The sequence below is a fragment of the Aptenodytes patagonicus genome, chromosome 2 (genome assembly GCF_965638725.1).
Source record: "Aptenodytes patagonicus chromosome 2, bAptPat1.pri.cur, whole genome shotgun sequence".
In the NCBI taxonomy this organism is placed as follows: Eukaryota; Metazoa; Chordata; class Aves; order Sphenisciformes; family Spheniscidae; genus Aptenodytes; species Aptenodytes patagonicus.
In genome coordinates, this window is record NC_134950.1 from 93,528,270 (window position 1) to 93,542,551 (window position 14,282).

A 14,282-nucleotide genomic window follows, 5' to 3' on the forward strand; every position below is an offset into this window, starting at 1 on the left:
ACATCTAGATTCAGATAGATGTACAAAAATGTAGAAGTGCTCCAATGCACAGGTAGAAATGCTAAGTAACAAAAATTATGGCTGCTGTGCTTAGAAATTCCAGTTTTCTTTTGATGCAGAAAGAAGCTTGCTTTTTCACTGCAATTCTGAATGCATTTCTCTTGTACCTCTGTACTCTTGAGTTTAAGTACTTGCATAATGTTTTATGCAAATGAAGGACAGCAAATTTAGCAGTAAGAGTTGTAGTCCTGTTGGACTCGTACGGAGGTTTGAATGCTGCTTTGTGAAACATTCAAGGGTATATAACACCTGCTACCCAAACTGTTTCAAATGTTGAAGTAATACTTTCGGAGAAATAGAGTGAACAGTGGCACAGATCTGCAGGCGGGGCCACATCTTATCAGTGTAATAAATGGTTTCAAAGGATATTTTGTGCTGCAGCTGTCTGATAGGGATTTGACAGAAACCAGCTTTTTTATGTATATAAATACAGTTTAAAATAGTTATCACTTGGTAGTAACCGTTAGTGACTGGTCTGTATTTTAGAGATTTAAATTAGGTTTTTTCCTTTATTGTATATATTCAGGGTTTGGTAAGACGCTACTAATTTTAGTTGCTTGTAGCTTTGAGATTTAAGTTTAGTGTCTCAAAGAAAGTGCTCTGAGCTGTGAGCAGAGAAAGTTTCCATTTATGCAGTGGGTACATGTATATGTTTATAGTTTCACACTCTGCATTGCAACTAAGTGTTTCAAATGCTTTTGTCTTAATGTGTTAAAATAGTACCGTTGTGGGCAGGGCAGGGACTTACATACCTGTCCATTGAGTTGTATGATTTCTTTCAAAGCCTGCTATTGGGAAACATTCCTTTGTTTTTGGTATGCTGGAGAAATGTAAAATGTCGAGGGGGGTGTGGTTTTAGTCTTAAATATTCTGCAGAAACCTTTAACTCTGCAATTGCTTAAGTAAAGAAAAAAAAGCCTTGATTCATAGAAACCCTGGAAGACACCAGTGAAATGATGCCAAGTTTTCTTTAGCACTTCCTTTCCATTAAGATGTTGTCTCAGGATGCCATCGCACTTTTTTCTTTTCTTTCCTTGCTTTTTCTTTCAAGCATAATGTTGGTAAAGATACGAATTTTAAAAGGTACTTGAAAACTCTAAAGGAAAATAGAGGGAGGATGAATGTATGTCAAAGGTAATTGCTAATAAATAAAAGTATTGTTTGAAAAAAGGAAGATAAGGAGGTGTGTCACAGAAGTGAGTTTGCTTTAGCTCTATTTTAAAAAGCCAGGGGGAGCAGGAGGGAGTCTTGAACTCCTGTAACTATTTCAAAAACATTTTCTTCCTTAAAGTATTTTGAATGGTTTTGTTGTTTCTAGCCACAAGGCATTATCAGATAGCTGGAATTTAAATGCACTTGAAAAACAGAGAAACTTTTTAAACAGTTCTGGTAATGTCAGAATTAGTTGCAGAGTAGATTTCGTATGAAGTGTTAATGCAAAAGAAAAAATGTCATGTATATCTCTTCCTTATGTGTCTTAGGTTATTTTAAGCTCCATGATAAAAGAGTGTGAACAGAAAGTGGAAAACAAGACCGTCCAAGAACCGCAGGGGTAAGACTTCTACTTCTCTTTTTCTGTGCCTCCAGATTAATGTTCTGCAGAGTCTATTCCATAACAGTGTCCAAGGCTTGTGACCAGAAATGCCGCACTGACATATTCGGTATTTGAAAGAAGATTTTAGGAACTTTATCTTTAATTCAGCTTGTGGTTGTTTTTGTCTCCAGTGTAAAACACAGGACAACACGTTTTTATTTGTATCATAGCAATGACATTCTTGTTTTCCCATGTTACTTTCTTCTTTATTTTTTATCCATTTAAAGCAGTAATTGAATTTCTGTCCTGAATCTGAGAAAGCAGGGAGTGCTTGGCCTAAGTGCCTGGAGCAACACGTGGCACGCACCTTGCAGTCCTCTTTCATGGGGGTGGCCTGCAGGCTGAAGGAATTGTTCTGGTCATGGTAATGACCTGCTCCAGGCTGCTGTCTTTGCTTGCATGTGACTACTGCACACGAGAACAGTTTTTCCAGTTGTATAAACCCACCTACCTGTGTGAATACGCTGTTTAGTAAATATGTTGGCTTTAGGAAAATGCCACCTATGTTGCACTTCAGTACAATACCCATTCTACAAATGTGCAGTAAACCCAGCTCTCCAGTGAGGCATCAGACACGGTGTATGTGCATCAATTCGCCTCAGGTGGCAGAGGTGGTATCATATGTGTGTGTGTGTCTCCTGATAACAAAAGAAGCTAACAGACCCACAAATTTGGAAAGCTAAGCGTCATTATGATGAGGTGTATGTGTTCTTTTGCCTGCTTGTTGCCTGGAATGGCATACCAGCAGGTAACTTCTCATGGATTATTTTATAACTTAATAAATCCTTAGCAGTGTTGCCAGGAAGAGTTTGAGAAGAAACAGTAGGTATCTGAAAAAGAGAAAAACTGTCCTCAGTCCTGATACCTTGCCATAAGAATCAAGACAATTACTGAAACTTGTTTATGTCATGCTTCCGTATCTGTAAGAAATTGATAGAATTTACTTCTTGAAAGAGCTCAGGTGAAATCCTGGAAGCAACTGGTAGTTTGAGAACAACTGAAACAGGAAAGGTGTACAAGAATTTAACAGAAGAGACATGGTGTGGAAAAAGAGTCAGTCTCTCATGCACCAAATAAAATATCTCAGGCTTTACTAGTGGTAATTAGCCTGTTTACTGGTGTAGTTGATAATGGATGGAGTGTGGTAAGAACTGAATCCATTTGAGACATGAGCATCAGGTCAACTCTTAAAGGTGTACTAGAAATGAACTTTAGACTTTGGAAGTGAAATAATTTTAAGACTAAAAATGTCCGGGTTCTACAACAAATCACAATCCATAGTGTATCTGTTCTAATAAGGTAGTTGGTTCTGTCTAGTCATATAGAAGTCCTGTCTAAGGGAGAAGAAATACAAAGCCTTTAAGATCTGAAGAATGCACTGTTAGTCACCTTCTTTCCTCTTTCCTTTTCATGTGGCAATATTATGAAGTAGGGACTGTACTGACTAAGTGTATTCCAGTTGAATGGCTATTTTCACGATGAAATAGGTATTTCATATTAGTTATTCACAGAATAAGAACAGGTTTATTTGAATTAATCACTCCACAGGCATATTCCTTGCTTGTAACATAAATAGCCAGTCAGTCAGGAACCAAAAAATGCACGTGTTCATGCTGTTGTTTTTTTCCCAGGGCTTCACTATGTTACGTCTTCAAGCTTTGTACTTTTGCCCTTATACTTTCTGTTTTCTCTTAAATGGAGCTTTCTGGCATGCATACCTGTGTTGTGTCCCCCAGTAGCCATACTCTGAATGCCCATCCCCTTCCTGTATCCTTCAGATTCTTCAGCAGCTGTGTATTAGCTTTTTATTTTTAAAGAACGGTGAATGCTTAGCTTGCCTTCAGCTATATTAAAGGTTGGCACTTAAGCCAGCTATTTCCTTAGAAAACAACCCACCAGTAATGATTCCTGTCAAGATAGAAACTTGCTGGTTGCCCCATTAGACCCATTCTACTTTTTGCAAGTAAACACTAGTTTTATCAAGGTCTTCCCTGTACTATGTACCTTACGTAGTAGATACCCAATAGGTAATTGTGATAAGGCAGAATTAACAGCCAAACTCTTTGCAGATCTGATGCCAAGCAATTGCTGTAGACTTCTACCAACCAACCTGTGCAAGGACATCCCTCCACATAAGCAATGATTTAGTATTTTGACTAACAAGTTGCTTCATTAGAATCAGTTGCATACATGGGCATCTATTACTTTGCAAATATTTCCCCTGCCTGGGTTTTATGGACTCTTTTTTTTTTTTTTTTTTTTAATCTACAGACTAACCGATATTATATTTTCATTTTAATTCTTTGTGCAATAAAAAAGCCACGACCACAGACTTTGACTATGTAAAGAAAAAAATAAAAGCAGTATAAGACAAGACTTTTATGTCTGAGAAACATTTTTTGAAGCAAATTAATTTATCATTTCTTGAGCAACTTCTTGACAGCCTTTTAGGAGAGATCATTAGAAAATAGGAAATTGATTCCTTCTCAGGCAAACATATTCTGAAAGAAATTTTTTTCTCTCCCAGAATGCAGCAAATGTACGCAATATCAAACTGGTTTCTTTAAAGAACACCATTAACCTTAACCTGAAGGGTTTTTATCTTACCTGCATTAACTGAACTGTGAAACCTAAGGCTATGAAACAAAATCTCTTTGCTAGCTCTTCCTAATTCTCAAGCGGTACTCTTCAGTTGGACGGGATTTTTATTTTTTTAAATGTGTGCTTTTGCCTCTCTCAAATGTTTTAACCTATTTCGTTCATCAAAGCTGTTCTCTGCATGGCTAGAGTTTGAGTGATCAACTTTTATTTCATGTAGGGTTTAGACTTATCTTGCTTTAGCATGTATCAGTGCGGACATGTTAACCTAAATGTAACAGGTCTGTATTACTTAAAATCCCTCGTATGAAAATATTTTGAAATCACAGTTAGTCCTATTAAGCCATTGCAGAAACAGATAAATGCAAATATGATACAACATCCAGTGTATTTTCTTTTAGAATGCAACTGCTGAAAACTGTAAGATCTGAAAAGGATAAGTCTTCGCAATGTGTTGCTTCATTCTTTAATTAGCCATCCCCTTTCTTATTCAAAATCAGGCTATGGTTGCCATCTTATACTGTACAAAATGAACACAAAATATTTTACCACTGAAGAAATGACCTTTTCATATACATGAATATCTCCTTTTTCTTGCTAAGCCCTTGCCAATTTCAGTTCCTAATTTCGGCGTTAAATATATATTTGACGAAGGATTTAAATGCAACTAGGAGATAAATTACTGATTTTTGTTAACATGAGAATGCATGCACAAACATAAAACTGGATGCAAAAGCAATCATAAGATGCTGTTGGTTATCTTGTCTCTGCCCCTTACTGTTAGAAAAGGTTGGTCAAATAATACGGGGTCACAGAAATAGGTTTTTTTTAAAAAAAAGATTAAACTTTGTCTTTTTAAATATTGGATAGCCACTTTTGTTAAACATTTTCTTTAGCAATTAACAAGGTATTTCAATCTTGGGTAACAACTTATGTTACAAACTGATTTTTATAAGATGTCCAGCATGAATGTTTGTTTTGGCCTAAAGCTTCCCCATAAAACAGGCAAAACTCCGTGTAGCATGTAATTCATCTAGACACTGGTCAAAAGTTTGATGTTTACACATTATTTTTGTTTGTGGGTTTGTTTGTTGGTGCTGCTTTTTTAAAATAATGAGTAAATGCAAGGACTTTTCTATAGGACTACTTGTTTCAAACAAGGTATGTTATTGTCTTGCTGGTTTCTCTGATTTTTTTTTTTTTTAAAGACATGAGACAAATTATTTGATTTCATATTGCTTTTATTATTATGTTTAGATGTTCAATTTGTATAGTAATTGAAGTACTTTTGGGGCATACTTAAACTTTTAAGTGTTGTGGATCATCTTTCTATTTACAGTAACATAATATTAGAAATCATGAACTTCTAGACACTCCAGTTCTTAATTTTTAATTTTTAACATCGGATGGTTGATATCCCCCCAAACTGTTTTGGAAGTCAAGTGAACATTTTCTGGTCTTCCTCAAACTTACTCAGGATCATTAGAATAATGGCAGCACCGTTTGCTTAAAACTACAGGTTTGTCACCAATTGCTAGGCTTTCTTTTCTGAAACGAGCAATTTTATTTTCTTAATGTTGCTAATGCTTGGAACGTACTATATTTCTCAAATCCTTTTCCCTAGTTACATACAACTCTAGGATACATCATAGGCTGGAATAGCTTCTTGTTGTTAACCAGCTGATCGCGAGTATAAGCTGTTACTTGCATAATTTATATGCCCTTGCTTTATCATGAAATCAAGGGAAATTGCACAAGAAATCCATCTTACAGTAGTAGTAACTTACCTGCTAAGTTTTATCGACTGAAAATATGCGATTCCCTAGTTGACTGTAGATGTTTAATCAAGCCAAAGATGTCTGGCTATGTGATTGTGCCTGAAAGAAATATTTCACTTTAAAAGTTTATAAATCATTTCAAAACAGCTATATATCTTCATCACTGGCTGCTAAATAGAATAAAAAGATTATTATTTTTAAAATACCAATTTTAATCAGATGTTGTCTAAAAAGAGATATAACCTGAGAACAATTTTCAAAATTTTAAACTTTACTAAAAATTCAGACATCATATTTTCAATAAAATGATGCTTAAACACTAAATATTAGATAATAAGGAACTTTACAGAGCTTTCAGAACATACCAACTAATAATAAGATTTAAAATGAGACGACTGAATTGAGTAACCTGTTCCATTAATAGGAGATGTACTGAAAAAAATACCGAAGAGTATGTTTTGTGATACTCTTAGGTACGCTATGTGAGGCATACCTAAAGCCCCTTCAAGGATCTAGGTCCATTAGGCACGGTGGAAACGCAGAAGGCAGGGAGTCACTTCAGCTTAAAAAGTAGAAGGGACGGGGCATACATTTGAGAGGATTTAGTTATGATACAAGTAAGGTATCTGTAAATCCACAGTACAGCTTTAGTGAGAAGCTTCCCTTTTGTTTTTTCAAGTACTCTGTTTAAAAAGAACCAGAATTTGTTACCGCTAAGCACCTTTCTTTGTGGTATGACATGGGAAAAAATACTGAATGCATCCCTGCTACCTTTGAAGAAATAATTCAAATTCCGTTGAAGCAATTTGGAGTTAACTTTAACTCAACCTGCCTTGATGCAGAAGTGTCTAACAGAACTTTTTATAACCGTGCAGACTGAAAAGTCAGTTCCTGGAAGCTGGCCTGTGCCAGTAAGATAGATCTTGTGATCTTAGGTATAATTTTGAAACGCAGAGTCCACGCTGAGCTCACAAGGGAGAATTTCACTGGTAGTGTTTTCTAAAATTGGCCCTGTCTAATGTTGAAAAATGTTTGCCATTTTAACTACAAATATAGGAAGTATGGAATATTTATTAATACTCCTGCTCTCATACATTTGCCTTGTTGCACTCTGTCTAGAGACAGATTACTCCTACTATGCTAAACAGTTACATATATCTGAAGTTGAGCTCAATGATATTGTTATAAATTAAAACAAAAAAAATCAGTTAATTTTGCAGCATTGGGATAATTTCTTAACATGTTGTTCAAAGATGTTTGTCATGGTTTAACCTCAGTCGGCAACTGAGCACCACACAGCTGCTTGCTCACTTCCCCGCCCCCCCCCCCCCCCCCCCCCCCGGTGGGATGGGGGAGAGAATTGGAAGAGCACAAGTGAGAGAAACTCGTGGGTTGAGATAAAAACAGTTTAATAATTGAAATAAAATGATAATATAATAATACACAAAGCAAGTGATGCACAGTGCAATTGCTCACCACCCGCCGACCGATGCCCAGCCAGTCCCTGAGCAGTGGCGCCCCTGGCCAGTTTTCCCCAGTTTATGTACTGAGCATGACGTCACATGGTATGGAATGTCCCTTTGGCCAGTTTGGGTCAGCTGTCCTGGCTGTGCCCCCTCCCAGCTCCTTGTGCACCTCCAGCCTTCTCAGTCGGTAGAGCGTGGGAAACTGAAAAGTCCTTGACTAGTGTAAGCACTACCTAGCAACAACTAAGACATCGGTGTGTTATCAGCATTATTCTCCTCCTAAATCCAAAACACAGCACTGTACCAGCTACTAGGAAGGAAATTAACTCTATCCCAGCCAAAACCAGGACAATGTTGTAGCATCTTGTAGGTTCAGCATTGATTGGGTTGCTCCTTCTAGTCCAGTTCGTGGGAGAATTGTGGACTCTCCATTGTCTTCTCTAGTACGTATGAAGTAGGAACACTCAAGCAAAGGTAGTAGGAGTCACATTCACAACAGCCAGAAGGAGAAAGCTCTTTACCCAGCAAGGGGTGGACCTAGCAGGATTCAGTGCCCCAGGTTGGGGTTTACAAGAAATTTACGAGGGGATCAAGGGAAAGCTGAACCAATAATAGAAAGTAAAGATTCATTGGGAGTTACTAGATTGACAATCCACACCAATTTTAAACTCTGCTCAGGTGGAAATATTTGGAAAATAAGAGAGTTGGAAATTAAGGAGAGAGGTCACCGTTTTGTGTACCTTGCTGTTCCTCTTCCCTACATGTCTGCTAATGGTCATTGTCGGAGGCAGGATACTTGGGCTAGATAGATCCTTGGTCTGAACCAGTACTGTTGTTCTTATATTAAATAAACAAGGATTGATATTTCCAGTGAGAAGGTAAATCTGATCTTTCACAGAGGTATTTGTCACTAGAGCAATTGCCAAATAGCTAACAAATGCTAATGTGGTGATTTCTAAAGGTAGAAAACTAGTGTGCACAAAAATATTTTGCAACTTTTCACTAGGACTGTGAGGGCATGATAATTCATTTAACAGTGTGTATTTGGGCTTGGTGGTGATGGTTTTTCAGTTCTTCTTGATGGACTGGTCTTTTGTGATCTTGAAACCTCTAAAATGCAAAGACAATTCACTTGCTTATTAAATAACAGCACAGTGTTCTGTTTTTCTTTGTAGTCTTATGTCACTACATTTTTTACTTTCCTAGCTCAATGTCGATTGCAGCGAGCCTTGTAAGTGAAGATACAAAGACCAAGTTTTTGAACAAAATGGGCCAGCTGACTACATCAGGTGCAATGTTGGCTAATGTGTTTCAGAGGAAGAAGTAAGATGGGAAAAGGAACTCCCAGCTAACACTAAGATGGACCTCACAGAGACTGGTTCCTGTACTTGAAGTACTTGCCTTTTAATTTCTTCTGTCTTATGTTCTTGTAGTATAATTTTATTCTAACCTCCAAAGATATTTGCACTGCTTTTGAATATCGCTGTGTATCTGTTAATTTTGGGTTAACTGTGGTTGATATAAAACTGAAATCATAGTCTGTACCAAGTCCCTGTTCTGTGTTCTTGTCTTTCCAGCATAATTTTTTTTTTATATAGTGGAAGGGTTGTTTTTTTTTTATTTTCTGACAGGATATCAGCAAATATCTGTATTATACATGGAGCTATTATGATGGTACTTAAAATAATGTAAATTTGAAGTCATTGTCATGAAGTAATAAAAGTGGAGATTACTTATGTATTTAAATTATGAAAGAGTAATGCAGATTTTTTATTATGTTTCTAAAAAGAAGAGGAAGAGCCACCAGCATTTGTCTGTGCTTCTAGGGTTGTTTTTGTAAGTATTGTGCATCTTGAATCCAGAGGAATTGCAGTATCTAATGTATGAGACTCTTGCTGCACTGCATCAGTCTGCAAGGAATGCTCATGTTTCAGCTGCTTTATGCTGACATTGTAAATGCTGTACAAAGTCCTTCAGATAAAATTCTCACATCTGCTGTGGTTTTTTGAGGGATCTTTTCTTCTGTTGGGGTTTTTGTTTTATTTTAAAGCACTTTAACAACCAGTCTACACATCCAGAGGCACATCCACTAAGTAAAGGAAAAACATGATAAATTAATAAATGTTAATATATGTATAAGCTACTACACAGGGGTCCCAGTACAGTTCTGCAGGCAGAGGAACCTTATGCAGGAGAAAGAGTGCTTTCATCTTGCACTCAGTGTGCAGTTCTGTGTACTGTGAAAGCTAAAATTAAGGTATTTTGTTGTTTAGATTGAATCTCAGTTCAAATTTAATTTCAGAGTATTTGAAATTATGTTAAGAGAGTTTGACGTGCAGTTTCTTTAAAATGTTAAGCAGACTGCATACATACTTCATAAAAATGGCATTGCAAGGAGTATCTTCAACAACTACCAGATATTTTTGTTAGCAGGGAGGCATTAACAACTAAATTCTTTTATTCTTATGCAGCACTTTTTTTTCCCTTCTTTATGTCAGTGTAAGGTTCTGAAAGTAAAACTCAAGTGCATGCATGAACTGGTATGAGGTAGCAAAATATAAAAGCTCAGGCATTCTCTGACACAGTACCATTCAGTTGGAAGTATTAACATCTTTGAGGACAGGGGAAGCAAAAGGAGTGAGGGAAGAAAGTATTCACTTCTGAAAGAATATGGATGGAGTAGCACTTCAGGTATTGCCCTTAGACGGAAATATTGGAGATAATTTGAGGCTTCGAACTGCTTCGTGTCTGTGCCTGTTGGCTCTGCATATACAGTTGCCTGCCATGTTTGTGTTGTGACAGGGCCTGCTGCACACTCGCACACTGTCAGTCCCTTCACACTGCACTGATGAAACATTTTTCTTGAGATTACAGACAGCTCCATGCCTTCGTGTTGCTTGTTACCATGAAAGTATACTTTTAGCAGACTGACTGTGAAACGGAGACATTCCTGAGGAATGGGAAGTGGGTGACATTCCTCTCTATTGTTCTGTTGTCAATAAAAAGTTTTGTATACCTGCCTTGTCTTGTTACTTCTAGTCTTTTCCAAAAAAGATTATTGCATCAAAACAGCTGTTACAGGAGAGAGGTCTGATGCGCAGAAATTCTTTAGCCTTAACTTTTTTTACATAGCAGGTGGTAGACTGAACTTGCTAAATGTCCTCTCTCTATGTGCCTGTATCACTCTGGCTTCTAGTCACATGGCTTTATTGCCATTTTCATGCAGGGTCTCCTCCTGTCCTGTGTCACACTTCCCCCCCCACCCCCGGCCCCTTCCATGTCTGTTCCAGTAGTTGCAGTGCCAGAGATAGCTCCATAGTTGTGAGACCAAAATGACTTCGTTATGGTTAAACTTCCACTTTCCAAAGCAGGGCAGCTGCCTGCAGGCTGCCTGTGAGAGTGGCTCCTAGCCCACACTGAACTTCAGCCAGTGTTTGGAAACCTGCTAATCGGCACAAGCCAAAAAACTGTGACAGCAATTTAACTATGGATAATCGTACTCTTGATAATTGAGGCCCTTCAGTTTGGTAGTGTAAATGTAGCATCTTTGCCCAGCTAGGTACGGGCTCTCCAGCCCCTTGCAAAGTTTAGCTTTTGCTAGTCAGCATTTTACTTCATACCAGTTGATCCAAGGAGGAATTCGAGTGAGAATCCCAGGAAGACCGGCACAGTAACTACTGAGGTGAAAAAAACTCTGTGTAGGCAACAAACCTTGTGCAGGTTGTCCTCAGGAGTTTTGCCTCCTAAATTTCAGGTCTCTGTTAGTATATGTTGGTTGTGGGAGTTTTTTGAAGTGTTTATTAGTTTACCAGATATTGACAGATTTTCAAGAAGATGGCAAGAAGTTGTTCTGTGTGGGTTTTGGGGATGTTTTGGGGGTTGTTTTCTTCTTTTTCCTCTTATCTATGGCACTGTAGCATTCAGAATTGGGAAAGAAAAGAGAGAAGTCTTTAAAGAAAAGAATTACCAGAATATTTTAAATTAACTTTTTTTTTTCTTCCTGTTATTATACAAAACAAGTTAAGTGAACCTTTCGGGAGAAAATGCTTCATTAAAAGAAGACAGTTGGATATCCAGCATGGAAAGCGATTCATCCCCAAAGGGTTATCTTCAATTGCTTATGACTTTGCCTAAATAAGGATTCTGTAAAAAAAGTGTTGCCTTTCTGAGTTCTGCCTGAACTTCTACAACTTGTTGGCTTTAAACAGGGGATGTGTTGAAGGTCTCCTGCTGCCCCTAGTGAAATTTCAGAATCTTAGTATCTTTCTTTAAAGGATTGACTCTTGTGCTCTTTAGCGAAGGTGATCAGTGGGCTGAAGGTACGTGGCTGCCTGAGTGAGTGTTCATGATCTAAATGTGTTTTCTGTAGATTAAACAAGGCTGACATGTTATGCATATATTTTGTTCTGAAAGAGACTGTTTTCTAAAACTATAAATGAGGCAAATTACTCTTTTCCTATCTTCTAATCAAGGTGAATAAAGGGAGCTCCTTAAGAAAAGCTGCACATTCTTCTTCTGTCGGTCTCTTCCCACTCCCCTTTCGCACCAGGAAGAGAAAAAAAACACTGCTATTGCTGTACGTAAAAGTATGTTCTGGTTAGGAGAAGTAAAAGCAGTATTTGAATGGATTCAGGGCTAGAGAAACTGAGGAAGCTGATGTTTGCAAATTAAAATGTTACAATTGAAAGATAAAAATTGTCCATGAAAAAAATCTGTTGTGAAGAACAAGGAGGAGTTTTTGTAAGATATTGTGGAAATTCATTGCTACATATGGATGATAAGATGATTCAAAACGGTGCAGAAAACACCGAGGTGTTGAATATTTCTGTTCTCTCTGTTATGACAGCGTTAATGGCATTTTTCTGTTCCAGGAGTGAGTGGGTCTACGTTTTAGTGCAGTTTCTAAAGGTGGGTATCATGCATTCAAAATGTTTTAAGTGATTTCCCATGTGAAACTTACTGATGTTGATATTTAAGTAAACCACAAAGTACCAGCAAAGCTTCATGGAGCAGGAAATCATTAATACGCTGATACAGCAAGCTGATGGGCATGGCATTGATCCTAGGTAGAATCACAGAAGTTCTTGCCTTAGATGTAAATGCTGATGAATTACAGGATTGCAGTATGGTGCCAGGCAACAAGACCTCAAGGAAACTGGTTTGGTGGTTTACTGAGTGCATTTGGCTAACGTTTCTAGCAAACACATTCTGATATGTAGCTAGTTTGTTTTAGACTATAAAATTGGTCAAAGGCATGGAGGAGTGCTGTTGTTGAATAATAGGCTAATCAGGTCCTGGATGCTAGTACTGTATGCTAATATATCGTGTGTTAACTAATCTCGATGAGTAACCATGAATGAGTAATCATTTTCCAGAGAAGCTGTTTCTAAAGTGTTCTGCCTTTAGGTTTAATGCTGGTCAGGTTTCATCCTTATAGGTAAGCTGTAAGAAAAGATGATTCTGGCTGTAGAGTTTGTAACAGGCAAGTCAGTGGTAAACAGCCTGTATCTTTGGAGGCATCTGCACTACGTGCTGAGCTTGAACTTCCATCATACTTCCAATGGAGTGAAAGGCTTCCTTAGACTGAAGGTTTCTAGTTCCTAGAAACTTCGAGCATGAGCAGTTTTACTGTAGAAGTCAGTGACTTGAAAAGTTGACTCGTGAGTTGGCGTAAAGGGCCAACACTGTGACAGTGGTCTGTCTTGTTCCTTTCCCAGCGCTGGTATCTCATGTGCTCCTCACCGCATCCCTCGTTCACCCTATTTCAGGCTGGTCTCTACCCTAACCTCCAACTTTTCTGTCCCACAGAGGCAGGTATCTTTTTATTCTACCATTTAAATACTGTGTGCATACAAATAGGGCTGTTTGCAGTGTATTTGAACATTGCCATTCCCAAAATTATTGTGATTGTGATCTTGTGCTGCTGCTCTTTGCCCTGCACTTTAATGGGGATTTTTCCCATTCCCCAAAACCTGAGAAACCTCCAGCTTCAGTTGCAGCTGAGGTGGAGGCAGTATGATGGAGTCCTGCTGAAGTGACAGCAGCTGTAGCAAAGCCTGTGCCTTGTAGGGTCCCGTGAGTCATTCTGCCAGGTGTGTTAACACCTTCCCTTAAAATATGCTGCAAGGGGATTGGGGAAGTGGGGACAGGGAAGAAGCAGCTGTAGTGTTTAACAGGCAATAAGGTTTCATTTAGACTTGATCCTTTGCTGAGGGATGAATGCACTCTATTGATCTAAGTATGAGTCATCTCAGTGTTCGGTGAGTTTTCAAAGAAGTTCAAGACTAAGTGGGCTGTTAGATAAAATGACAGGGTGGCTCTGTGGAACTGGTAATGGGGTGTTCTACGGTGTTTCAAAGGAGTTGTGGTCTCAGTCCTCCTGCTGAGGGGTTGGTGGGTGTTTGGCAGTGTTAAAGAGACATCTCCAGGCAGGACAGAGCTTGAGATGTATCCTGGGCAGTGCAAGCTCCCCAGTTTGTGCCAGTATTGCTCTTGTCCTAAGGATGAATATATGACTTAAGCCTTAGATGTCATCAGGTTGGTCTCTCTTGTAAACATGAACAAATATTCAAAGTTAAAAGTTCACCACAGCTTTGTATTTCCTTCCAGAAGTATGTAGGCATTGTTATTGCCACAGTGGTTGGTGATAACCTATCAGTTCAATGTGTGCTGCTTGCACGTACTTCAAATATTCAACACGTTAGCGGTGGCTGGTTGTGAGCTTTTTTCTTTTGAATGCTGCAAACTTCAGGTTTTTGACAGGCATTCAGCACTGGTACATTTTTG

The 14,282-nt window shown here is 38.3% G+C and overlaps 1 protein-coding gene across 4 annotated transcripts in view; it reads left to right on the forward strand.

Annotated features, from left to right (window-relative positions):
* RELCH (RAB11 binding and LisH domain, coiled-coil and HEAT repeat containing) overlaps positions 1-10,516 on the forward strand; it is an 88,044-nt gene extending 77,528 nt beyond the window's left edge. For all 4 annotated transcript variants that reach the window (XM_076330407.1, XM_076330410.1, XM_076330408.1 and 1 more), the window contains 2 exons: positions 1,542-1,612; positions 8,703-10,516. In XM_076330407.1, coding sequence (XP_076186522.1) covers positions 1,542-1,612; positions 8,703-8,823 — 192 coding nt within the window. In that variant the 3' untranslated portion in view covers positions 8,824-10,516. The remainder of the gene's footprint in view (positions 1-1,541; positions 1,613-8,702) is intronic.
* The last annotated feature ends 3,766 nt before the right edge of the window (positions 10,517-14,282 follow it).